This window comes from Copadichromis virginalis, linkage group LG3 (genome assembly GCF_057382275.1).
Source record: "Copadichromis virginalis isolate Kocher_CV1m ecotype Utaka linkage group LG3, C_Virginalis_male_GT1.1, whole genome shotgun sequence".
Classification (NCBI taxonomy): Eukaryota; Metazoa; Chordata; class Actinopteri; order Cichliformes; family Cichlidae; genus Copadichromis; species Copadichromis virginalis.
Window position 1 is genome coordinate 37,807,893 of NC_140620.1, and position 24,494 is coordinate 37,832,386.

At 42.8% G+C, this 24,494-nt stretch overlaps 1 protein-coding gene across 2 annotated transcripts in view; it reads left to right on the forward strand.

The window, feature by feature from the left end:
* pacs1b (phosphofurin acidic cluster sorting protein 1b) overlaps positions 1-24,361 on the forward strand; it is a 74,510-nt gene extending 50,149 nt beyond the window's left edge. The window contains exons 5-24 of one of the 2 annotated variants that reach the window (XM_085450956.1): positions 3,428-3,572; positions 3,686-3,777; positions 5,351-5,428; positions 8,648-8,707; positions 12,512-12,672; positions 13,149-13,242; positions 14,445-14,528; positions 14,759-14,880; positions 15,359-15,494; positions 15,834-15,938; positions 16,062-16,168; positions 17,018-17,172; positions 17,416-17,526; positions 17,614-17,716; positions 17,803-17,845; positions 17,935-17,977; positions 18,059-18,200; positions 18,947-19,185; positions 19,653-19,772; positions 19,857-24,361. In XM_085450956.1, coding sequence (XP_085307082.1) covers positions 3,428-3,572; positions 3,686-3,777; positions 5,351-5,428; positions 8,648-8,707; positions 12,512-12,672; positions 13,149-13,242; positions 14,445-14,528; positions 14,759-14,880; positions 15,359-15,494; positions 15,834-15,938; positions 16,062-16,168; positions 17,018-17,172; positions 17,416-17,526; positions 17,614-17,716; positions 17,803-17,845; positions 17,935-17,977; positions 18,059-18,200; positions 18,947-19,185; positions 19,653-19,772; positions 19,857-19,975 — 2,259 coding nt within the window. In that variant the 3' untranslated portion in view covers positions 19,976-24,361. Of the gene's footprint in view, positions 1-3,427; positions 3,573-3,685; positions 3,778-5,350; positions 5,429-8,647; positions 8,708-12,511; positions 12,673-13,148; positions 13,243-14,444; positions 14,529-14,758; positions 14,881-15,358; positions 15,495-15,833; positions 15,939-16,061; positions 16,169-17,017; positions 17,173-17,415; positions 17,717-17,802; positions 17,846-17,934; positions 17,978-18,058; positions 18,201-18,946; positions 19,186-19,652; positions 19,773-19,856 lie in introns of both variants that reach the window. The other variant, XM_085450955.1, reaches the window with a different exon arrangement.
* The last annotated feature ends 133 nt before the right edge of the window (positions 24,362-24,494 follow it).

Below are 24,494 nucleotides of genomic sequence, written 5' to 3' on the forward strand. Positions count from 1 at the left end.
GTCTTGAGCCACTCCCCATTTCTTTATATTTTGCTTCTGAATAGCCTTTCATGTGGTACGGAGCAAAAGTTCTCCAGGATTTCTGAAGGTCTTTAAAAGCTTTTGTTTGGCTGCTTTTTCCACATATTTTCAGTCCAGTCTCTCTGGACTAACCAGTGTTGTGTTTACACAGTACAGATAACAATTGTATCTTTAGGCGCTTTGTTACTATCAGCATGTTGCAAGAACACATCATTTCTTTCCTTTTCTTTAGATAAATCGTCGAAAAATACCAAGGATATCACAGTTTAACTGCTACAAAGTAGTATTTTTGTACCCACAAGGTACGGTGAGAGTCGAGGACCAGGTTAACGGGTTAGTCGATTTCTGAGTGGAGTGATGGACTCACTGCAGTCGTAGTTATGCGCTACGTCTCGTTTGAGCGGGCTCTGAACCTTTAATTCCTCGAGTGTTACTAAACATTGTTCAACAGTGGCTGCGTGTTTTTGCATATTTAGAATTCTTCATTTGTTTTCATTTTGCTTTTATTTTGAAGTTTTCTTCACACTTCAGTTTCCTTTCATTTAGTTGCCATAGTAGATTTGTAGATTTGCGCAACTCTTTTATTTTGACTGTTAGTGCTGAAAATGTCTAATTTCAGTTACGTTTTTTTGTTTTTAACTATTCTATACACTCATGGTGTCTCAACACATGTGCAGCAAAGCCCCCCGATGCCTCGTGGGATGGCAAATTTAATCCATAGAAAAAATGCACAAAGTTCATTTTGCAGAGATTTTCAGAAGCTGCCATGTATTTCGGAGACTGAGTATAGCTATCTTTAACCGTCACACTGCACAGTATGTGTTCACTGCAATCAGTGCTTTGTTTGAATAAATGAACACAAGCTCAGCAGCTGCCTTCAGTTATGGGCCATAATAAAATACTTACATAAGTTATGTCTAAGTGAAAGTGTGTCGACAAAGTTACTGTTGAGAGCAAGTGTGACACGGCCATGAATGTTATACAGAGGCAGAGTAAGCAGTGTGATGTGAAGCACTGTTCTGCAGCTTTGAGTTTTCTATTGAAGTCGTAGCAAGCTTAGTTGGTAAAGAGCGCCAATACGCTGTGTTATATGTTTACATTACAGAGAAGGATGGCCGCTAATTAGTGCACAATAACAGACTAATGAGACACTCACAGAAACACAGCACAGACCTCTCTGACAAGCTCTTATTGTCTCGGACCACACAGGAAGCTGTTTTATTTGTCTGCATACAAAATGCTACAAGAGCCACCAACACCACAGATACCTTGAAGTCGAGATTAGCAACTCAAAGCGGCCGAGGTGAAGTTAGCAGTCAGCCTGCGCTCCTCTCACCTGTCAATCAAGCAGCCGTGATCCTGAGCCCTAATAAAAGCTTAAACTGGTGAGGTGGTTAAAGATCGATGGCTGCACAGGAGCAGGTTAGCAGTAGACCACCCACACATTTTAGGGTTTTTTTTTTTGGTGTCAAGCTGCTTTTTTAATGTTTTGAAGTTGGACTTTTCTTTGGGGACTGAAACTACGTCCACTCTGGAAGTGATTCACAGCCATCAGAGACGATAGAAAGTGAAGCAACTATGTTCAAAAATGTGGTAAAAATATGGGCAAACTAGCAACTAGTGGGCAGGACTCAAGATAAACTTTCTCAACTTCAAGGCGAACGATCAAAGCGACTAATAATGAGAGTAACGAATGGCTTTGATTTACTTGGTAGTAAACACTTTAGAGGCAATTGGTGTGAAAGGCTTCCAGTCTGAATCTAAAAGTGAAGCTGATTCACACACAGCTCAAAACTCATTCATTCAGAGAGCTGTTAGCTTGTGATTTACTGTTAAATCCTGCACAGTAGGAATCGACTCCTTATTACCTTTGTTACAAACTATCTCCAGACTATTTGGACATCTACCAAAATTTGTTCGTACATGAACGATGCTCACAGGGGGTTTATTGTGTGAGTTGTGATTTTTTTTTATTTGTACGAGACTTTAAAGCTTTAAATTACTGTTAATTTTTTTATTTTTTTTTTATTTTTTTTGTAGAGCGTGCAAACCACACAGGCTCACTTTCAGTTGGAGGTTTTATGTGATGTCATTGGTGGAGGGAGGTTATTCAAAGATCTAGCGGTGTAAAATTACTGGTTGTCACTTTTTAAGCACCATGAAATCCTCCATAAAATGCACAATTTTGTAAGAAGTGGAAGTGTGAGAGCGAGATGACATAACAATTCCTTTAAAATCATCTTGTCATTTATTGCCCGTGTGCTTTCACGATACTGAGAAATAAAACATTGGTTTCATTACTTTTTCTTAATTTAATCAATATCTATAAATGTTTCTGACTTTTAGGCTTTGAAGATATATTAAAATCATGTTAAAGTCATCATTACTGCTATTTAATTTTTTACTACGTGAAGAAAATAAAGCATCATGAGCTCAGGTGGCATTTAACTACTTTAATTTTTAAAACTGCGTAAAGATTCAGAAGATGCGCCTGCACTGAATCCTTGTGTGGGTTTTACTGTCTTCATGAGGGGAAAAGCAGTCGAATTACGTCTGTGTTCCTCTCAGACACGCATGTTCATCTTCATGCTGTTTGATAGATTTGCATAATTGTCTTTCTTTGAGAAAATGGTTAAAATTAGCAGCTGCAGGAAGCTTCGGGAGCCTATCGGCAGCATGTGCGCCAGTGTAGGTGAATGGATGCACGGCAACAACGTCTCTCTCCTTGAATGTTTGGCTAAGGCTGGCTCCATAATAAGCTGCTCAGACTTCATTAAATGTGCGAGTGTGACCAGATTCCTGAGAGAGGCTGGGTGTCACTCGGTTAGACGCACAAACACACACAGCAGACGTGGCGCTGCTCTTTGCTGCAGCCGCACAGAGAATTGATTGCCTCTGCCTCGCCTGTGCGTGCTTTCTCTGTCGGCGTCTGGTTTTGTTCATTTTCCTCAGCCTTGTTTTGTCTCCCGGTTTCTTTATTGTTCTCTCCATCTGCAGAGCTTTCATGCCAGTCTCTATTGCTTCACTGCTGTTTACCCTCCTCGTCTAATGCTGTTTAAATGATGTATAGTCCAGTGTATCCCTACTTTGTCTGTACAGGAAGACCAAGAATGGAAATAAGTAGATTTTATCCTCAATAATTCAGTTAAAAAGATTATCTGACTTCTTTGTTTTTTCAGTCTCCTTCTTTCTGTTTGCATGCTGCTATTTGACTATTCAGACGCTCATTTGGGAAGAGTTTCTTTTAAAGAGAACGTCGAGATTCTATTCAAATCTCATACAGGCTAGCACACACTAAGTTGTGGATACTTGTGGATAAAAACGTAGCTAGAATGTGGATACATTTACATTTAATCCAGCTGACTCTGATCTCGTTTAAACGCTGCTGCTTTTTTCCTTCCTCAAGGTGATGCAGCACCCCAGCGAGGGTGCCCAGATCCTGGGGCTGCACAGCCAGGTGAAGGATGCCTCAGTGCCCGTGGCTGAGATCAGAGTCTACTCCCTGTCGAGTCAGCCCATCGATCACGAGGGACCTAAAGCAAAGATGTCTGGTGCGCACATCATCTCACCGAATCTATCTTTCTCTCTAATAGTCTGTGTCTGCCCTCCTCCTGTCAGTTTGCTCCCATTCCTCAGTGGCGTCTCTTTTTCTGCGTCTCCCTAGATCGTTCTCCAGACATCGACAACTACTCTGAAGAAGAGGAGGAGAGCTACTCGTCAGAGCAGGAAGGCAGCGATGACCCCATTCACGGGCAGGTGTGTTGAGATGAGGACAACAATCACTTCATGGTTAATCTTGCAGTCACTCTGCTTGCTTTGGAAAGCATTTAATGCCATCACATTTGAGCTAATATGGTTTCTACACTTTTCAACACGAGCTTGTTGTTGTTGTTTTAATTAAATATTAATGCCTCGCCCTCCATTTTCAAGTTGTTTTACATCATGGAAGCGGCTGCTGAAAGTATGTGAGCAGCACAGATCATAAATAATTTATATTTACAGCTTTACAAAGAATGAAAACATCTAAAAATCAAAAACCCAGCTCTCACATTTGAACCAATACCATAATTCCCACTGATTTCCACGTCTACAAATAAATATTTTTGTATAAGCAGACACAGGAACGACAGAAAAAGCGAGTCGTCCAGATTTGGTCGAACCGACGGGGTTATTGGGTTTTCTCCAGGAGCATCAGTTCACAGTGACACTGGTGTGATGATCAGCGGAGCACTGGTGCTTTCTTTATTATGTTACCTTCTTTCTGAGATTACGAGAGAGAAGACGGTGGGTCTCAGTGGGACGTAAGGGGAATTGGCGCCCATCGGTGCGAGAGATTGAAAGGAGCAAAAAGACAGCATGGAGAGATAAGAAGAGAGCAATGAGGCTTTTGGGGGCCAGATTGAAAAGGCAGAAGGGAGAGACGGAGGGAATCCGAGCGCCAAGAGGGAGGATAAACGGAGCGCAGGGCGTTACGGTAGAGAGGTGAAGAATTAACTTCAATACTGAAGCAGGAATCGGGTCAGAGCTGGGGTTCAGTTTCTTGTTTTCATGGTTTTTGTGTGTTTTGATGATAATATAACCAAGGGCAAGTTAAGCTGAGTTTTGAGGGACATTTCAACACTGCTAAATGAGAGACAGATGGGGGGGATAAACACAAGCTGTTGTTTTAATTGATTTTAATTGAACGTCAGGGTCGGCCAAGTTAGCCACATCTATTCTGCTCTACTTGTCACCTGGCAACACGGCGAGCCAGTGTTGCCAGATTTCCAGATTTGCGCACTGACTTTGGTTAGTGCATTAATGACATTAAAGGATTGTGATATTATATCATGAAAAATTCTCCTGAAGAAACTACATTTCAGATAAATACTGACCATGCATGAATATAGCGCCCGATTATCTGTATTGGCTAATGTCAGCCTTGTTTACTGATATCAGTCTATTGAAAAATAAGAATACATTTAGTGACCTACTGATTAAGCTATTAGAGCTGCACCTAAGGTTTAAGTCACAGTATTAGTAATTACAGAAACCTAAAAACTGATTTCTTTGTTTCGCTGGCACAAAAGGAGGAACGACAACCAAAAAACACAAAATAAAGAGAAATAGTGGTTTTTGGCTTCATGTTGGCAGCCAGCAGCTGAATGAAAAAACAATGTATCCATGTTACCAGGAGCAACAGTGTAACCACGCAGACAAATTGTGTCGCTAAGACTCATTAGTTTTTTTTCTTATAGCTGGAGTTGGCGACCTTGAACTAACCTTTAAAACACCACTTGCTCTCCTCGTCTTCCTCTCATTCGTGTTTCTCTCACTTTTTCCTTCTCAGTATCTGTTTGATGAAGACGAGGAGGTGAGGAAGAAGAAGCCGAGGCGTAAGCTGCCTTCCAACGCTGGTATCACCAGGGTAAGGAGAAGAAAAGCCCCCTCCCTGATCTCCCCCTTCATCCTCCCTCTCTTTTATACTCGTTTTTCTGCCTACCTGCTTGTTTTGTGCGTGAAGCACTTTTGCAGCAAACCCGCTTCGTGCGACGGCCGTTTCAGATAAATTTGATTTGACTGGACTCAACAACCCTCCCTTCTCCTGCGCAGCCTCTCGCCCCACCTCATTCAACCTCTCCTCCTTATCTGCTCGCCCCAACCTCCCCTCCCGCTCCTGTCTCTCTCTCTCGGCCTGGCTCGCTCCCGTGTTGGTTTATCTGCAAATCCATTTTCTGCCGCTCATTCACTCTACGTGTAATCAGGCCGATTTTAACCTGAGGCTGCACGGACACACACGCGCACACATAAACTGTACATAAAGGCTCAGCAGGAGGCACAGATTACAACACAATTTAAATTTTTTTAAATCACCCTGGAAAAAATGAAGGTAGAGCTGCAGCTTAGCAGAAGAAAGGCAGCATTTGGTATGTGCGTGCTTGTGTTTGTCTAAGGAGGCTGTTATTGCGGCACCTTTGTAGATTCTATAGAACACACACACACGTGCGCGCACACATGCACACACTAACCACCTGCACTGCTACACACACATTAAATATGTACTCGCTCTTAAAAGCCCCTACAGCAGACCCTGCACCCTGTGCGTCCCCAGGAGGTCCGACATGAAGCCGACCCTCTCCACTGCGTAGCAGCAAATTGCGACAAATCCTCCAAAACACTCTCACTCTCACTCTCCACAGCCACTCAGACACCCACTTGTTTTGCAGATGAAAGCTTTGCTTTGTACTTTTTTTTCCTTCATTTTTTACATCCAAACTGAGTTTTTCATCCTTTCTTTTTTTGTTTTGTTTCTGGGTTGTTGTTTTTTTTAAAACCCAAAACGACGCTGAGAATTTTATTTTAACGTTTGGCCTGAAGTAGATTTACACACATGTGAAGATTGTTGGGTTTCCACTAATTTTAAAAAAGAAAAACATGCCGTGTCCCAAAGATGGCTTCAGGTAGAATAATCTTCATATTTAAACAGTGAACTGCAGTGTTTGCAAGGACAGTTGTGTGTTTATGAGTCGGCTGTATTTGCTGCTTGACTTTGTGCATTTAAATTAATGTCACAGAATAAGAGGATGATGCCAAACGTTTGAAACTATGCCTTTTGTTCATTATCTGTATTTTTCATGTCCAATCAGGACATCGAAGTCATGAGTTATAAAACACAGCGGACAATAATAGAGGTCCTGCCTTTGTAAACTCAGTTGGGAAATAATCACATTGACTAATATAAATTTCGATCACTATCATAGGATCAAAGTAAATTTTTTGCAAAGTACATTTAGTAAATTGCTTTCTAGATTAAATATTCATGCAGAATAATCTGTTTTTGACTGATCCAGGTAATTACATACCCGAAAAATCATAGTGTTTATTAGATTTATGCAGAATTATGTAAGAATCCAGTAAAGCCACAAATCACTGATGCACATTAACAAATAGATGAACACAGAGATACCGAAAGGACAAACGTTAGTCACAGGGAGCTGCAGCTACGCCTCTGTTGGCATCCACCTGTCTGACAAACAGCTAAGACTTGTTGCTGCTTAATATTTCAGTGGGTGAGTCATACAACTGTGAACATCGATGTTAGGGGGAAAAAATGTGCTGCTGAAATCAAAACAGGTTTTGGACTGGGCTGTAAGCACGTTCTGCAGTGATGTTGATCATTTGGATATGAAAGTCTGTGTGCTTTGCTTCTAGAAGCATCCTCGAGTGGTGATTGGAGGAACTGCAGAAGCTGCTATGGTGGTTGCTGCTCGCTACCTTATAAACTACCTCTATTACTGCTACAGTGTGCTACTATTACAGCTTAGAGGTGAATGGGCAGTTTGTAGGGCCACACAGTGAATGTTGTTAGTGACATTTGGCAAAATAACTGACAGCTAACAGGTGGGTGGGTACGTCCAGAGTTAAGGGGTATTCACACAGTGACTGGCGGCACCATGGCAACCAGTCCCCATAGAAATCCATGACTTCAAATAACCATGGGGGAAATGATCGCCGGCAATACATAGTGGGCGGGTCTTGAGTTTAACTTTTCTGACGGTTGAAGTGAGCAATTAAAGTGACTACCAATGAGAACGCAGGATACCATTGATTGACATGTGACAGTAAATACATTCGAGCACTGGTGTCAAACCTCCCGCATGGCCATTCATACTAGACCATGTGATTTATTCCTTCTTTGTTTCTGATTTTTGTTTAGCTGAACCTTTTGTATACTCTTATACATTTATGTCTGAAATGAATGTGTTATTTGTGAATACATTGTATTTAGTTGCTTTAGCTTTACTGCAACATTGAAAAAAAAAACCCTATTCTAAACATATTGCAGTTATTTTGTGTCAACAGAGCAAGTGCAACAATGTCACCAGCTGCTTGGAGCTTACTACATTATCATTTAAAGCAACGGTGGCGTTATGTGATGTGTTTGTAGAGTATGAGCCAGAGGCTAATACAAGAGACCAGGTGGCTCAATAAGTTATAACATTTCTCTGCAACTGCTGCGTGTGCAAATTAGTTAGTAAGCATATCAACTCACCTATGAGGCCGTCAAATGGTTATTACAGGTTATAAAAAGTGTAGTGTTTTAGAAATAGTCTTGGATTTAGTTTTTGAGGTAAAAATAACTTGTGCATTTGAAGATCCGCTTCCTTTTTGCAGGATAATCTCGTCTGGCTCACAAATGTCACGCACGCAAAAATGTAATTGAATTTTGAACTGCCGAGTCGGACAGATGTCGCACGTTTCAAGAAAAACTCCAGACTCGCGTTCAGTAAATGTTACGTCTTCCTTTTTCAGATCACTTTTTGAATAAGATAATCAGTCCTTTGCGATTATTCAGGAAACGCATCTCGTGTTGGGAAGCGTCGACTTGGATAACCTCGGTAACGGGCCCGCTCTCACATATTCCAGTGTAATAACACGAGGCACATTTTTCCTTTGCAGAAGTGATGCTGCATCCATTAACTGCTGCTGTTTTGACTCATCAGGCGTGAAAAGTGCGTGGAGATTGCCTCCTGTCGGTTTTCCCTAGGCTGTCGTGTTCTCCCCCCACACACACGCACACACACTGATATGAACATCTATCTCCGAGTTTCACGTTGTGCCTTTTTTTCCATTTTCTCTCTCACAGCAACCCAACATCAAACAGAAGTTTGTCGCTTTGCTGAAAAGGTTTAAAGTCACAGATGAGGTGGGTGCTCATTTCTCCGTTGTTTTTCTCTCTTCTATTCCCCTCCCCTCTCCGTGGCTCTTCTTCCTTCCTGATCACTTATATCACACGTCCACACTTCGGCTTTATGTGCGAGGTTCAGAGTGTGCGTTTGCCAGGTTGTTGGGAGTCAACGTGTATTTCAGTTGAGCTTTGAAGACACACGGAGATGTGTGGGAGAGATGTGGCAGAACAACTGAGATTCAGCTGGCAGCTCACAATGACATTGTAATTTAAAATAGAACAAAGATGTTTGTGTGTGTGTGTTTGTGTGCTTCTGTCAAGCAAAATATGTGTGTGCTGTCTCAAAGTGGGTGCGTGTGTGTTACAATCTATTAAAATTTCATTGCCTTCCCTCTGTGTCTTTACAAATCGAATTTTGTTCGTCTGTGCTTGCATCCTGTGCTTGCTCGTGTCGCTTTTCAAAATTGCAAATTGGAATATTGCTATTTTATTTGTATAAGCGTGTACGACATATTGATTTTGTTTGATTTCATACAGTTGGATTGTTTGTGTAGTTTTGTGTCTGCACACCACCACAGAGGAGTTTCAGATTTGGTATTAACGTGCAGATTTTCAGCTTTAAGTCGAGGTTTTTTTTTTAATTAATTGGATAACTCGCTGCACAGCAGCCAGATGATGCCCATCCATTCATTATTCAATGACAAATTAAGAGGATAAAAGATCTGGAGTTAATTAAACTTGTATTTGGTAGCTTTTCACTGGGATTTTAAATATGAGGCCCAAGAGATGTCGGTGCAAGTGAAGTATGCCGTCATTAAGCCTGCAAATCTCGGGAAACCTGTCACAGAAAGAGCAAAAACTTCAGTAGCGAAAAGAATCTACAGTCTGGTGCATTGTTAGAAAGAATGGATGCACTCAGCAGCTCAGCTACACTAAAAAGCCTAAAAGAGCACAGAAGACGGCCAAAGTGCACGAAAACCATCAGCGGTTTCACTTAAGTCACATCAGACTTGGACTGAAAACATGTATAAGAGCACGCACAGTTCTGGAGAGTTTTTTGTGGACGGATCAAACTAAGATGAAAAAGTAGCAGAATGATGGGAAGAGAAACATAGTGGCAGCAGTGTTAGGGCGAGGGCATGTATGGCTGCCAGTGGAACTGGGTCAGTAGTGTTTGTTAATGATGTGACTGCAGATGCAAGCAGCAGGATGAACTGTGAAGTGCACAGGGCTGTACGTTCTGCTCAGATTCAGTCATATGCTGCAGAACTGGTCACACAGTGCTTCATAGTGCAAATAATGACCCAGAGCAAACTGCAAAAGCAACTCAAGAGATTCTTAAAGCAAATAAATGTGATTTTCTTCAAGTCAGTCACCTAAGCTCAACTCAGCCGAGCAGATTTTTGGCTACTGAAGGCAGAGACCCACAAAAAAGCAGCGGCTGCATTAAAGGTCTAACAAAGCATCCCAAGTGAGGAAACGGCATTTTCTGACGTCCATAAGCTCTACACTTCAGCCTTCTAGACTTGTGTTCGGTTAATTTGGAGCATCTGAAAACAGGAGACTGGTTATAAAAATGTCTGTAATTCCTGAACATTGAATGCAACACTTTCTTTAATTAAAGCTGGTTTAAGATCTGCTGTAATGGTGTGCAGAGGCAAAGCCTGAACATGTGACTTCTTTTATTTTAATTACTCAGATCACTGTTATTGTAAAATGTTCCATGTGTATTGCTGTGACCAGTGTTGCAGAAAATCTACTTCTGCTTTATTCATGTGATTACAAACATTGCTGATCCTAGCAAAACTCTTTCTGCTACTTTTTAAGTACCACGAAGGCGGTTTGATATTTGTTGTTTATGTCTGTTTGTGTACAGATTTTGTCACTGGGAAAACATCACAGCCGCACAAGACAGAGTTATAAAATTTTTAGGTGTTTAGTTGAGATTGAAACAAAAGTGGAGTTCAGAGGTGGGTCTTGTTCAGTCTGTGTGATCTAATCTGACGAGGGCCTCTGGTCAAATCTGACCTGATTATTTAATGATGGTTTGGTAGAAGTGACGCTCCATGTACTGCAAACTGGTTATGGAAGCTGAGGATTGGATTGCCCTCCACACTGATCACTGCTCAATCCAATAAGCAGCAAACCCCTGCGGACCAATGTAGCCTTTTCAGGTCAAGGCCCCGTGGGCTAAAGGAGTCAGTTTAGGTGGTCCTGATTAGGATACTTCCTGGACGTCACCTAAAAGAGGTGTTTCAACCATGTCCTACCGAGAGAAGGCTGCCAGGAGACTAGCTGGAGAGATTATACCTCTGGGCTCTCTTGAGAAACACTCAGTCCCCCACCGCCCCAGAGTCCCTGTGACCCAAACTCAGATAAGGAGCAGAGGATAGTTGGATTCTTATAGATTCAGCCATAAGTTTAATTATTAACTATCTGGAAACTCATCGCTGCAATAGAAACCCAATTTTACCCCAGCTTATCCTTGTTGAACAACAAACTAGATGATTTTTACAATAAAATCACATCTGACTCGATAGTAAAGAATTCTCAGACCAAGGCCGTCTCACGGTTATTCCTCTGATGCACCATCAGTCCACGTGTACTAAAGGCAGTAAGACTTTGACCTTATTTGACCAACTGCCTAATAACTAAATCAATCCCCTCGACAAACAATAACACTACAAAGGGCCTGACACCTCACCTGTCATTTGATGCATAAAAAGACCATAAACTTGTTGAAAAGCGTCACCATAGCAGCAGCGGGGACAGCTTCACATCATGCACTAAACACACTTTCCGTGAGAATGCACATCAATCTGAAACACTCAGGACCTCCTGCAGGTTAAAACACAATGTATTTCAACAAATATTACAAAAGTGCAGCTTGTGATTGAACTGATGGATCAGTAGTGCTTTACACAAATTCCCAGTACCAGCGACTGAAATGATATTGTTTACAGCGCTGGTGTTTTTCCTTAAGGAAATATCCTGCCGTCCAAGTCTGCTTTCATTGAGATGCCAGCCACGCGTGTGCCTATGACACAATCACAATGAAAAGTCTGTCCACAGACATATAAACACCCGTCGGAGTACTTTGAGGTGGTTGCTTCTAATGAATGCGTCTCCACCTTGTTTTTCCCCCTCAGTGATCTCACACACATGCACGCACACACACAGGCGGATAGTGTTACATTATGAAAGCAGAACCAGCTATGCTATCACATCAGATAACAATACAAATGATTATCCATTGTGTGTGGTTTACTGGCTGGCTCCTGAGTGCGCTTTAAATCGTAAAGACGTGACGTCTCTGTTCCCACGCTGAATGAACATTTTTGGAGTGGAGTGCTGGTCCAAACACAAACTCGTGTTATTTCTGTTTATCCCTGCTTGTATTGCTTATGATTACATGCATGAATACTTACCTTTTAAGTCCAAATCACTGCTATAACTGGGCTCCCTGTTTAGGAGTTAGGCTGAGCTGCCTGACTCGCTCTGATGTTAGCCAGGTCACTGTGGCATGTAAGCATCTCGCTTCTTTCACTTTTGATATTCAGCTTCTGTGAAATTGCGGGCTTGCAAAGCCCCGTGGTGTCAACAGAGAAACAGGCAGTGATCCGTGTCTGGTTTCACAGCTGGTATCAACATGTCTGTCCCCTGTACGCACAGAGATTAGTGCTCAGGAAGGGAGGCTGTAGTTGATGTGCTTTTTGTGTGAAGAGAAGTGACAGATTCAGGTGATAAACAGAAACTCTAGGTGTCAAAGCTGCACAGCGACCGTGTGTGTTGGTCACCCGCTCCTCCGTGCGTCTCTCCCAGGTTGGTTTTGGCCTGGAGCACGTGTCCAGGGAGCAGATCCAGGAGGTGGAGGAGGACCTGGACGAGCTGTACGACAGCCTGGAGATGTACAACCCGAGCGACAGCGGGCCGGAGCTGGACGAGACCGACAGCATCCTGAGCACGCCCAAACCTAAGCTGAGGTACGAGCACTGGCACAGACGCGACATTAATATTCATCCCCACACTCCCGCTTCACCCGCACACACTGACGAGCACACAGAGAGGACTTTCATTAACAATTCAGAGCCCCCTCTGTTGGGCGAAGCTGCTCATTACAGCCACAGATTAAAAGCTTGGCATGAGCCAAAACTGGGTCAGTTTTAACTTTGATCAGAACTTTTGAATAATAATTATTTTGCTCAAAAATTCTTCTTTGCATACTTAAACGACACAGAATCGCTGCCCAGTCTGAGTCATTATTTTCAATAACATCAGAAAGCCTCAGAGTGACCCAGAACCCAGAAGTCTTACCGCTGTTACTTGACTTTCTTCTGTTCTGCTCTTTCTTTCTGTCTATCATTAAAAAATAAATGTGTGTTATGTAAGTATCTGAATAAAAAGTTAACGTGTGTGTGTGTGTGTGTGTGTGTGTGTGTGTGTGTGTGTGTTTGCTCAGGCCGTTCTTTGAGGGAATGTCTCAGTCGAGCTCTCAGACGGAGATCGGCAGCCTGAACAGCAAAGGCAGTTTGGGCAGAGACACGTTCAGCCCGGTGAGTAACTCACTGAAACGCCTCACCTGTTAGAGCGCAGTGAACTCTTCACGAAGGATATCTGACTTTACAACCGGAACGCTTTCAAACCTGTGTCCAAATGCAGCGCTCGCCTCGTTGGTGTAAAGTGAGACCTGTGTCCGTCTCAGCAAAAACTCAAGAGTATTTGTATTTTCTCTACATTGACGTTACCTTGTGGGAAAAAAACTTGATACACAATTTAATTTAGTAGTGTTGGATATACGGTACTGTGCACAAGTCTTGAGCCATCCCTTTGTAGGCTCTACTACTATTGTTACAACTAAAACACGTAATTTGCTGAAAACTTGGCATATCTCAGCACGCTGTGCAGTCTGTCCTTAAATATGCTTCATTCATATTTCAATAAATTGCTGCACATTCCTCATTTTATTAGCCAAACATAAAGAACGTAGGGTTGGCTCAAGATTTCTTGTGAATACTATAACTTCTTCTATTTCTTGGGCCCTTAAGAAGTCATAGTAAAAGTACACGAGAAGCTGAGCGATACGGCATTAACCTAAGATTGCAAAGTGCTTCTAGTGGCAGGATAGCAAAACAATAAAGCTGTAGTAAAACAGTGTGACTAAGTAGCACATAGTACCATAAAGTACGTGAAGAATGCAGCATGAAATGAAGCAAGTAGCATGAAAAACAGCATGCGACTCTGCATTGATGTGCTAAATATCCAGAATCTAAAGCCGGTGACAGTCAGCACGGCGGGGAGCGCAGTGGAAATGTGAAATTTGAAAAATGTTTCACGCTAGCATTTCCTTAATGGAGCAGAAATTCAATAAGTCTTTGACGGTGACCATCTGCTGAATAAAAAGGGTTTAGTCTCTCAGTTTGAATGGATGGCACTGGATGTGCTTCAGGCAGCTCCAGTTCCTCCCTTCATAATGAAATAAGCTTTTAGGTTCTGACTGCTGTTGGGACACTTTCTCAAATATGTGTTTGGAAGATGAAGGAGCTGCTTTCACTTCAGTAAGTAGGTCCTATCTAATTATTTGTGTAGAATGCTTCGTCTGGCCTAAAACGGCAGACGAAAACCAACATCTTCTGGGCGTAACTGCTGTTGAGTTTTCTCCCTGAAGCCGAGAGCCGAGAGCTCTGCTCCTTCTTGTTTACCAAATCTCGAGGCTCATTAAGCCCGTAGACTGACTGCCTCTCCCTTCTGTTCCCAGCAGGGGGAGCAGCCTCTTCTGGAGAAGATGAAACCTTCCCGAAGCCGCAACCTGGATGAGATCCCGTCTGAGACCGACACGCTGGTACGACTTTCCTCGTGTGTTTTTAAATGAGTGTCAGTGTGTCAAAGAGGGAGAGTTAATGTTGTGCTGGGATCTTTGTCGGTATCACTCTGAGGCGGATTCGCCGCCATCTGTGCTGCAAGCGAGACAGATTGAGAGAGCAGAAGAAACACAAAAAAGTGGGTGCCAGTATCTCCTTTCTTTGACACTGACAGCCTGTCTGTGGACTGTGTGTGTCTGTTTGTGTGTAGGAGCTAACAGACCAGGAGCTGTTCGCTGAAGTCGGCCCGTGCATCATGGTGTCCGTGGCAGAAAAACCCCGTACACCCATTAAGAGCAGCAAAGGTGAAGCACAGCCGATGGCATCGCCGAGGTAAGTCACCCAAGGCTTAGTCCCAGATACATTTGTTTAGCTGTTTTAATCTGTGCGTTGGCCTCTTTACTAATCAGCTCAGTTTTAGCTTGAGTAATGACCCCTGCCATCTTGTTTTTTAGAGCCAGAATAAATATATGTTTGGACAGAAAGGTGAAAGGTTAAGTGATCAGCAGAGTTAGTGCCAGATTGGATCCCCCAAGTCTGCCAGGAGGGCATTTAGTTTACAAAAAATGTAATGTACGCTAAAGACAATCCTATATCATTATAACTGTACACTGGATCTGCTACAAATTCAGGCATTAACCCCTTCTTTTAATGAACATGCTTACAAACCCTGTGGTTGGTAAATTCTGAGGGCAACTCAGGATCTCTAAGTAAAGCTTATAAAATGAAAGGAAAAATGAGGCCTCAGAGGCGACTATGCTGAAAAATCCTGAACTTCTTATTTCTTGAGTTTGACTTTTTTCCCCACCAGGTTGGATGGAGGCCATACACCAAGGCAGAAGCGCATTAGCACTCCGATGAAGGAGAGACAGCTGTCCAAACCTCTCAGTGAGCGGACCAACAGCTCCGACTCTGAGAGGTCCCCGGAGCTGGGACACAGCACGCCGGTACGACACTGAACGGTTATAAAATCTCATTTCGCTTTAGCTCTTTCCAGGATTTCAGCATCATCGTTTCAACCATGTATACAAAAATAAACCTGCGTATTGTGGTTGTTTCCCACAGAGGAATTAACAAAAAAATCTTCCTTTGTTCTCCGTCTGCTTATGACCCACGCGTTTTTAAAAAAAATAAAACACATGAATTCTGATAATGTACGACCGGCCTGGAGCTCAGAAATGAATTATGTATGTGGTGATGAGTCATCTGAAGAGCAAATGTGTCGCTGTGGGGAGATTTATGTACTCTGTGTGTGTGTGTGTGTGTGTGTGTGTGTGTGTGTGTAGGTTCTGAGGAAAGCAGTGTACGATCAGCTTAACCAGATTTTGTTGTCGGACTCGGCGCTCCCAGAGAGCCTCATTTTGGTCAACAGCACAGACTGGCAGGGGCAGGTAAGGCCTGCAGCTTTCCGTAATAACTTTGGGTGGATTTGGTTCGTTCTTTTTCTTTTTTATTCCTATTTCTTTCCTTTTTTTTTTTTTTTGACTGCACATCTCCTCTTTCATGTATTGCAGTATGTTGCAGAGCAGCTCCAGGTACAGAGACACCCGGTGGTCTGCACGTGCTCAGCAGCTGAAATACAGGCGGTGCTGTCTGCCGTGCTCACTCGCATCCAGAAGTTGTGAGTTTTTCTGATCGAATCTAACACACACACACACACACACACACACACACACACACACACACACACACACACACACACACACACACACACACAGAGCGAGCTAGACTCATTGGTGTGCAGAGTGACTCATCTGTTTAGTCTTTCTTCTTGCTCTGAGCCTTATTTTTCTGACTTCTGTTCTTCCTTTGACCCTTATATATTTTGCTCCTTCTGTTCTCCTCCTCCTTTTTTTGCCCCTGTGACTCACTTTGCTTTATAAAAGCAACAAAAACTTTATGTCTCCCATATCTGCATCCATCACGTCGGCTTGTCCCTCTGCTTATCACTCTCTCCCACACATGTGGGAATTCTTCTGGTTTGTGTTTGCACTGTTGGCATGAAATTTGCCTGAGCATAAAGGAAATGTCATCAGAGCAATAGTTAGAAATATAAAATGATTATTTTGCCTTAAATAATGTGAGTTAGATTGTAGTCTGGGAATAAAAGGGGCTTCATGTTTCTTTTTCTAATGCAGGAGCTGGGACTGAAGTCAAACCCATTACAGTACAGCCACAATAACAGGTTTTATTTAGCTTGCTAGCCATCAGTAACAGTACCTGGAGTGCAACGCTGAATGAATTCTCACTAGTTTGATGTGCTTCATCTCAGATGTGCACCAAGGCACATCTGTACATCTGTAGGACACACTGTAATAAGAAATCTATTTTTTTAGGATATTTTCCAATAGAGATTAGGTTGTGTTTCTTAAAACAGGAATGTTCTTAGTATGTTTTGAGACAATGATCAAACTTTTTGTTTCTTGAGTAATGAGTATTTCTCTCTCTCTCTCTTTCTTTTTCCCTGTAGCTGCAACTGTAACTCGTCCATGCCCAGACCAGTGAAGGTGGTGGCGGTGGGCAGCCAGAGCTACCTGGGAGCCATCCTGCAGTTCTTCGTCACCCAGCTCGCCAACAAGACATCTGACTGGCTGAACCACATGCGCTTCCTGGTGGTGCCGCTGGGTGAGAGAGCCTGCTTTTGTCTCCTCCTGTAGAGTCAGACCGCAGCGAAGTTTTACTGCTTTGCAGGAAGTGATGTCTGGTGCACACAGTCACTTGTCTGCATGCTAATTGGACTTTGGGAAATGCTGTAACTTGTTAGTATGTCTTGCTTGTTGGCACATTGGTAGGAGGAACAGGCAGTCGTGTTAGCTCATTAAACTCCTCGATCCTTCCTCCTTCCCGCTCTTTCATTATGTTCATCAGGCTCTCATCCTGTGGCTAAACACCTCGGAGCCCTCGACAATCGCTACAGCTCCTCCTTTCTGGACGGGGCGTGGAGAGACATGTTCAGTCGCTCAGAGCCGCCGCAGACAGGTACCACACGTGCCGTCTCCCCTCAGGACGTACTTCAGCGTTTCGCACGTTTATTCACTTCTCCAATTGTTTTATTTTCTCCTGCAGATCAGTTGGATGTGGCAGGAAGAATTTCCCAATACATCAGCGGAGCTACAGTAACACACCAGCTGCCCATCGCCGAGGCCATGCTAACCTGCAAGCACAGAACGTGAGTACAGATGTCAGCGAACACGCGCCAGATCTTTGATCTTTTAGGTCTTCTTTAACAAACACCGCTCACTGTCCTTTTCCCAGGCGAGATGAAGACTCCTACCAGAAGTTCATTCCTTTTATTGGGGTGAGAATTCTACTCTTGAGTGGGAACTTTTTACCTTTGCTGCTGCTCATCTTCAGGATCTTTGGCTGACATCCCTTCTTGTTTTCCAGGTGGTGAAGGTTGGTCTGATCGAGTCTGGTCAGTCTCCAACAGGTGAGTGTTTGGAAAACGTCAAAAGATGTTAAAAAAGAATTCGATTTAGGGTTTCACGTTATTTCCATTTGGGTTATGAAGGAGATGCAGAGGAGGGTGTAGCAGTGAGCCTCGCTGTCCCCTCCACATCACCACCCTCCCACGGCTCTCCCACCGGGATGATCAAAGAGACAGCCACGCCTCCCTCCTCTCCCTCCATGGGGAGCGTGCTCACAGTTCAAGGGTAAGAGTTCTCTAACATTCATATTTCTTTACAGGATCTTGTAATTATACTGATGTGCTTTAAATCAAGTCCTCAGATGTAGATATTTAAAGAACCGTTTATTTTATTCAGGTTGATTTTCTGCATTTGTGTATGTTTTTCTGTTGATGTCTCAGCTGTCAGCATGCATGTTGATGATGCTGTCAGTACTGAGCTGTGGCAGAGGGATAAATGCCTTTTAATCAGCCGTCTGCTTGTTCTTTAAGCAAACAGGCAGCGAGTTGTTCGTGTTTCTCTGAGATCCTCTTCCCAATCGAGGCTCTCTTTGATGCTTCAGCCACTGAATCAGATGTTTTTTTTGCTGCAGTGCCTCTCTGCAGAGATCACTGATCTGATCTTTTACATTTCGTCCTCTGCAGAAATTTTTTGGGGAGTGTGTTGAACATGATGAATGAAATTCAGCTCTCAGATTCAAGTCGGTCTGCTCGTGAAGCTGTTAAATGATCTTACAAATGTGTTTGTGATGTAAAGAAAAGTTAGATGTATGTATGTCTCATAATTGGACCAGAGCAGAACCCCTCACTGCATCTGTGTATTCTGCTGAAACTAAAAACTACAAATAATGTCAGATAAATATGTTAATAATTAAGTTCTTCACAAGTTTGATATGAGAGACCAGAGAATAATAGGAAAGTTCAGTTACGATGCTTTATAGTTGTCACGAAGGGCCTGAGGAAGTCGCTCATGCACGCGCTGTCTGTCCACAGGAGCCCCAGCATGTCCCACGGCGTGGACGCCATCGGCCTGCAGGTGGATTACTGGCTGGCCTCTCTGGCAGAGAAGCGGCGGGAGGGAGAGCGACGCGACACGGGCTGCAAGAACACGCTGAAGAGCGCCTTCCGCTCGCTGCAGGTCAGCAGGCTACCAGGCGGGGGCAGCAGCGATCCACAGGCCCAGGTCAGCACCATGGCCATGACTGTGGTCACCAAGGAGAAGAACAAAAAAGGTGAGGCGTTGCAAATCTGATGCTTTAAATCATTTTTATGATTATGGCTTCACTTGAAACTAAAATTTGTAATATTAATAACGATTGATTAATTTCACTGATTTCTTTCTTACAATGATCCCTGTATTGCGTTCAGCACAGACTGAGGCCATATTACATTGTTATCACTAAATAAGTGTTTTTGACTTGCAGGCTTGTTGCAGTTAGCCAGGTTCCCTGCAGACAGGCCCTAAAATAGTTACTGCAAAGCCCTTTGGACAAGTCTTTAAAAGGAATCCCTCAGATCCATGTTCAGAGCGCATACTCTGAGAAGCAGGGTATATATATGTGTCCTCTGTAGTGGGATACTAGAGATTTAAATGCAATTGAAGTAAGCCAGTCTAAATCTAGACTCACACACTGCCACCCAGTCGCCGTCTCCCTCCATCACACAGCACTTTGACTCTGGTGTTTGTTCCTCCCTTCAGTTCCTACCATCTTCTTGGGGAAGAAGCCCAAAGAGAAGGACGTAGACTCCAAGAGCCAGGTCATCGAAGGCATCAGTCGACTCATCTGCTCGGCCAAGCAGCAGCAGACCATCCTGAAAGGTGAGCTGGATGATCACGAGCAGCTTTGTTTCTTTCCTGCTCACATTGTAGCTTATCCTCACCGTCGTTTCCATCTCCCACCAGTGTCCATAGACTGCGTCGAGTGGAACGACGTCAAGTTCTTCCAGCTGGCCGCCCAGTGGCCCACTCACGTCAAATACCTACCTGTCGGACTTTTCGGCTACAGCAAGCCTCCCTCGTAGGGCCGAGCGCCTCGACTCCTCTAACCGGACCTGACCTTTCGACTGCCCTCCACACAAACCCCACCTCTCAGCCGCCCGCAGAGCTGAGGGAGGACATAAAGCAGCTGGACTTTCTCCTTTTCCTTAATCTCATTTTGGCTTCAGTTGTCTTATTTGTCTTTAGGGAGAGGAGGGAGGGCAGCGCTGGGGTGCAGTGCTGTTACTAGTCACTTTATTATTGCCCCCTTTCTGTGTGTGTTGGTGTGCTCCGTGAGTATGCATGCACATGTGAATGTACAGTATGTGTGTGTGTGGGTGTGTGTGTGTGTTTACAAGGGGACTACAGCACAAGATTATTAGCTAACTGCCTTTTATGTTTCCGTTCTATGGAATGCAGCAGCATGCAACCACTCACCGGTTTCAAAGACTGCCCCCGCCCCCCTCAGAAGACCCCCGATCCTCACGTGCATGCTCTAAACTAACAGATACACCAACCATGTGCCGCAAACAAACTCCAAACTAGTGCAACAGCGCCTCAGCGTGTGCACAAGTCACTAAGAACGTGCAGCCAAATAACAAAGCTGGCGTTTAATGGATTCCCCCCCCCCCCCCCCCCCCCCCCCCTCACCCTATGTTAGCAGAAAAAAAAATGCCCTTCAACAAATCCTGTTGGTTTATTTTTTAATTTCAAGGGCTTCCATACTATATCTATATATATATTTCCTCTGTAGGTGATTTGGATGTCTAATGGCAAATATTTCCTCTTAAAAAAACCAAAAAAAAGAGAGAAAAAAACAACAACCTGTAAATGTCAAGTGTCCTTTAAAAAAAAAAGTGCAGTAGTGAGAAATGTCCAACCCTTCCCTGCAAAGCTGTGTCGTGATGCATAGTGTTTGTTACTGTGAAGAGATCCAAGACATCAGGGCAGGGGCTACCGTAGTGTGCATTTTCTTTCATCTTTATTTGCTATGCACTTACCGTACGATTACACGTGGACCGTTTTGGGTGTTTAACAAAATAACAATAAAGGTTTAACTCTCGTTAACAGCAGAAATAAATACATATGCAACAGAAAGCAGCAAAATGCATGTTTAAACCATCCGAAACTCTTACAGCACTTAACGGGAAAAGCTGTTGTTTTTTCTTTCAGTGTTCGTGCTGTAAAAATGGGAGTTAGTTACTTGCAGTGAAGCACAACGTTGTGGCCGATGTCTCCCCCCCCCCACCTGGAAAAAAAAAAACCTGTCTTCATTTTATTGGCTAGACTGGCAGCTTTGTTTTCAGTGGGAACAGCAGACCTGGTGGAAACTCTCACAGAGCGTGCTCGTTGTCTTTCGGCTCCTTACTGACCTTTTTTCGTTGTTGTTTGTTTTTGCCTCTCCACTACACGCTTTCTCTAGGATGTCATGAGGTGATTAGTGAGTGTACAGTAACTGGTAACAAGTGTGTGTTTGTGTGTGTGTGGTGTGAAATACATGTAATGTGATCAGAAACTTTAAAAAAAAAAATCACTTGAGAGGAGGAATTGTTTTTTTACCATGTGACAGAGGGCATGCAGCTGGTGTGTAAGTGTGCGTGTGTGTTGATGTCAGTGACTATTCGATTAGAGCTGCAAAAGCTGCAGTGGTCATCTTGTTCACTTTGTAGACTGGCACAAGGCGAATACAGTTTGTTTTTCTTGATTAAACAGTAAAAATTGGACAAGCTTGAAGGTTAACTGAACTTTTAATGACAGAGGGAACCATTGGAGCTAAAATCTAAGAATGTTTGTGGATTTATAAGTTGTTTTTAATGATTCTGCCTTGTGTCACCTACATCGTAACACTCTCCAGTGAAGTATTACTAATACAGCTTTTTTAAAATAGTGTTAATGCCAATTTCTTGGTTTAAATGACTTTTTTTTTGGTTTGTTTGAAAGTCAATGTCAAAGTGTTTTTTTTTGTTTCTTTTTCTCCTGTGTCGGCGTTTAAAGTGTTACAGTTGTGATGTCGGCGGCACATGTCCATCTCTGTTTTTCCTCTCCTGTTACACAACGCTTCGCTAACGAGTGGTCACCGCCGAGCAAACACTCAGCTAGCTGCGGATTGATTTTTTTTCTTTTCTTTTTTCTTTTTTTTTTTAGGGATTTCAAAAAAATTTGAATGTATTGAATTCAGTTTACGTGTGAACGACTGATTAGTTTTGTTAAGACAGTAGAGATCACAGACTTTTAGAAATGAGGCTCCTCTTTTTCCTCGTGATGACAACCACTGAAGGCCCTTACAGACAGAGAGCTGCCTTACATACAATATGTCGGGTTTTAGGGTTCCTGGATGATGGACTGTGGTTTGACGTAGAGGTTGCTCGATCCAAACTAAAAACAGGAGGTTTCATTCCACTACTAATTCCTTTAAAAGATACTGGCTTAAGCGTAAAATGCTGCATTTGCTGAAACAAATCAAAGACCTTTGCTAAGAAAATAGAACAAACTTTTAGTACTACTTTATTGCAATGATGCGTCAAATAAGAGTTGGTGGAGACCAAAACTGAGCTAAAAGCATATTCTGTTGTGTCCCCCCCCTTTAGAAACTAAAACAGTTCCCACTCCACATTTTAACTCCTTCCAGTAAAGTCAGCCAGAGTTGAGTTTCTGCATCGTTAGGTCAGCAAAATAAGAACTGTGAAAATAATGATTAAAATACTAGATGCACTATATGGACAAAAGACCTGAGTCAGCTACATGTTACACATGGAAACGCATGCTGTGAAGCTCCCGGCGCACAGTTTTTGTGCTGATGTTAATGTCTATGCCATATCCCTCATCGCTCGGTGACCCCACTCTGTAACTTTATGTGGTCGGGAACTTCGTGGATAAGTTGCCATGGTTACTCCTGTTTAGTAATAGTACTTACAGTTGACAGTGGGATATTAAAGAGGGAAATACTTCAATGGTGGCACCCTGTTACAGCACCTCACTCAAATTCAGTGAGCTCTTTGCACCCGCCCATTCTTTCACAGATGTTGTAAAGGCAGACTGTCTGGCTAGATGAATGATTTTTGTGGCAACGGGTCTGAAAACAGTTGAATTCAAACATTAGGAGGTGTGTCTCAATACTTTTGTCCATATAATGTATATTAGGACTCAGTCAATGAGGCAGTGGTTCTTTTCCCCACTACATGGGAACCTCAAAACTATTTGCTAAATGTATGAACTCGTAGTGTTGAAATAGTAGGTTTTTCTAACTTTAGTATGGAAGTGTGGTACGGCATTTTTAAATTTGCGAAATTTGTACAATATTTGGAACGAAACCTTCAACTTTTTAATGTAAATTGTAGCTGGGCTCGAGTATCTGCTGTTGGAAGAGACCTCTAATTGAGTCAAAATGCTCTTTGCCTTGTAGTATTGTTAGTCAAATTATTGCAATGATGCGATTTCCTGAAATTAAGCGTAGTCTTGTCATGCCTCTTCAACTTGTGCGCTCAGAGGGAGATCACTGAAACTGAGCATTAGAGGTATTAAAAATCACTGCCAGAAACTAAAATGTGAAGAAATTGTGAGACTATCCAGAGATATGTAGGTTTTTGGTGGATGCTGATAGCCTGAAAACACCCTACATTAACAACAAAGTGATCCTTGTTTTGAAGTTATTGCATTGTCAACACAGTCTCATTCCTTATCACCTAACAAAAACTGATTTCACCCCATTTACATGTTCTCCTGCCGTCTCTCTGAACAAGCTGGTTGTTCTGTGTGTGTAAGTCCTGAAAGTGTTGCTGTGTATTTCTTTTTTTTTTTTAATACCTGTACCTCTGTACCTGTGTCAATGTGTTTGTGACGATGGTTCTTCTGTCCTTGACTAGTCGTGGTTAGAGATTAGGAGCTGTTCGGTCCATCAGTAATCTGTCAGTGGTCAGCAGTGTCTTTCTCTCTCTGCCATCCTTCTGGTGATGAGAGAGTCTTCTTCTTCACCAAGCCTCCACAAGCTCACCTTTCTGAGAGCATGCCGTTACCCCCTCACATGTTTTAATTTAATTTAATTTTGCCACCTGTCTTCATGAAAATGTGAGTTACCTGTGAAAGCAGTAGATTTCTACCCGACCGAGGTTCTGCTCAGAACAGAGCGCCCTGAGCTTGTGGACTTGTGAAGAGTATTTTGCACATACCATCATTTCTTCAGCAGCAGTCTTCAGCTTTTTTGCCTTTTGCCTATAACAATACTATAAGAAACAATGATGCTTGTACATATCAGAATAGTACTTGTTATATTGTATTCTTTATTTTTTTGCTTTTGTTTTTTTTAATTTGACATGTTTTGTAGTACCGCTTTTTTCATGATTACGTTTGTCAATCAAACAGATGTGGGATGAGAAGTGGAAGTGTTTCATTGTTTCATTGTTTTTTTTAAATAAAGATATTCTTGATTTGTAGCCCTGTCTCCTCTTACTGGACTACAGATGTGTGCTTGTACTACAGCTCCATACAGCTTATTTCTGAAGTGGAACAAACTGATGCAGACACTGTAGGCTGTCTGGGTAAATATCACTTAATATGTGCTGCTCA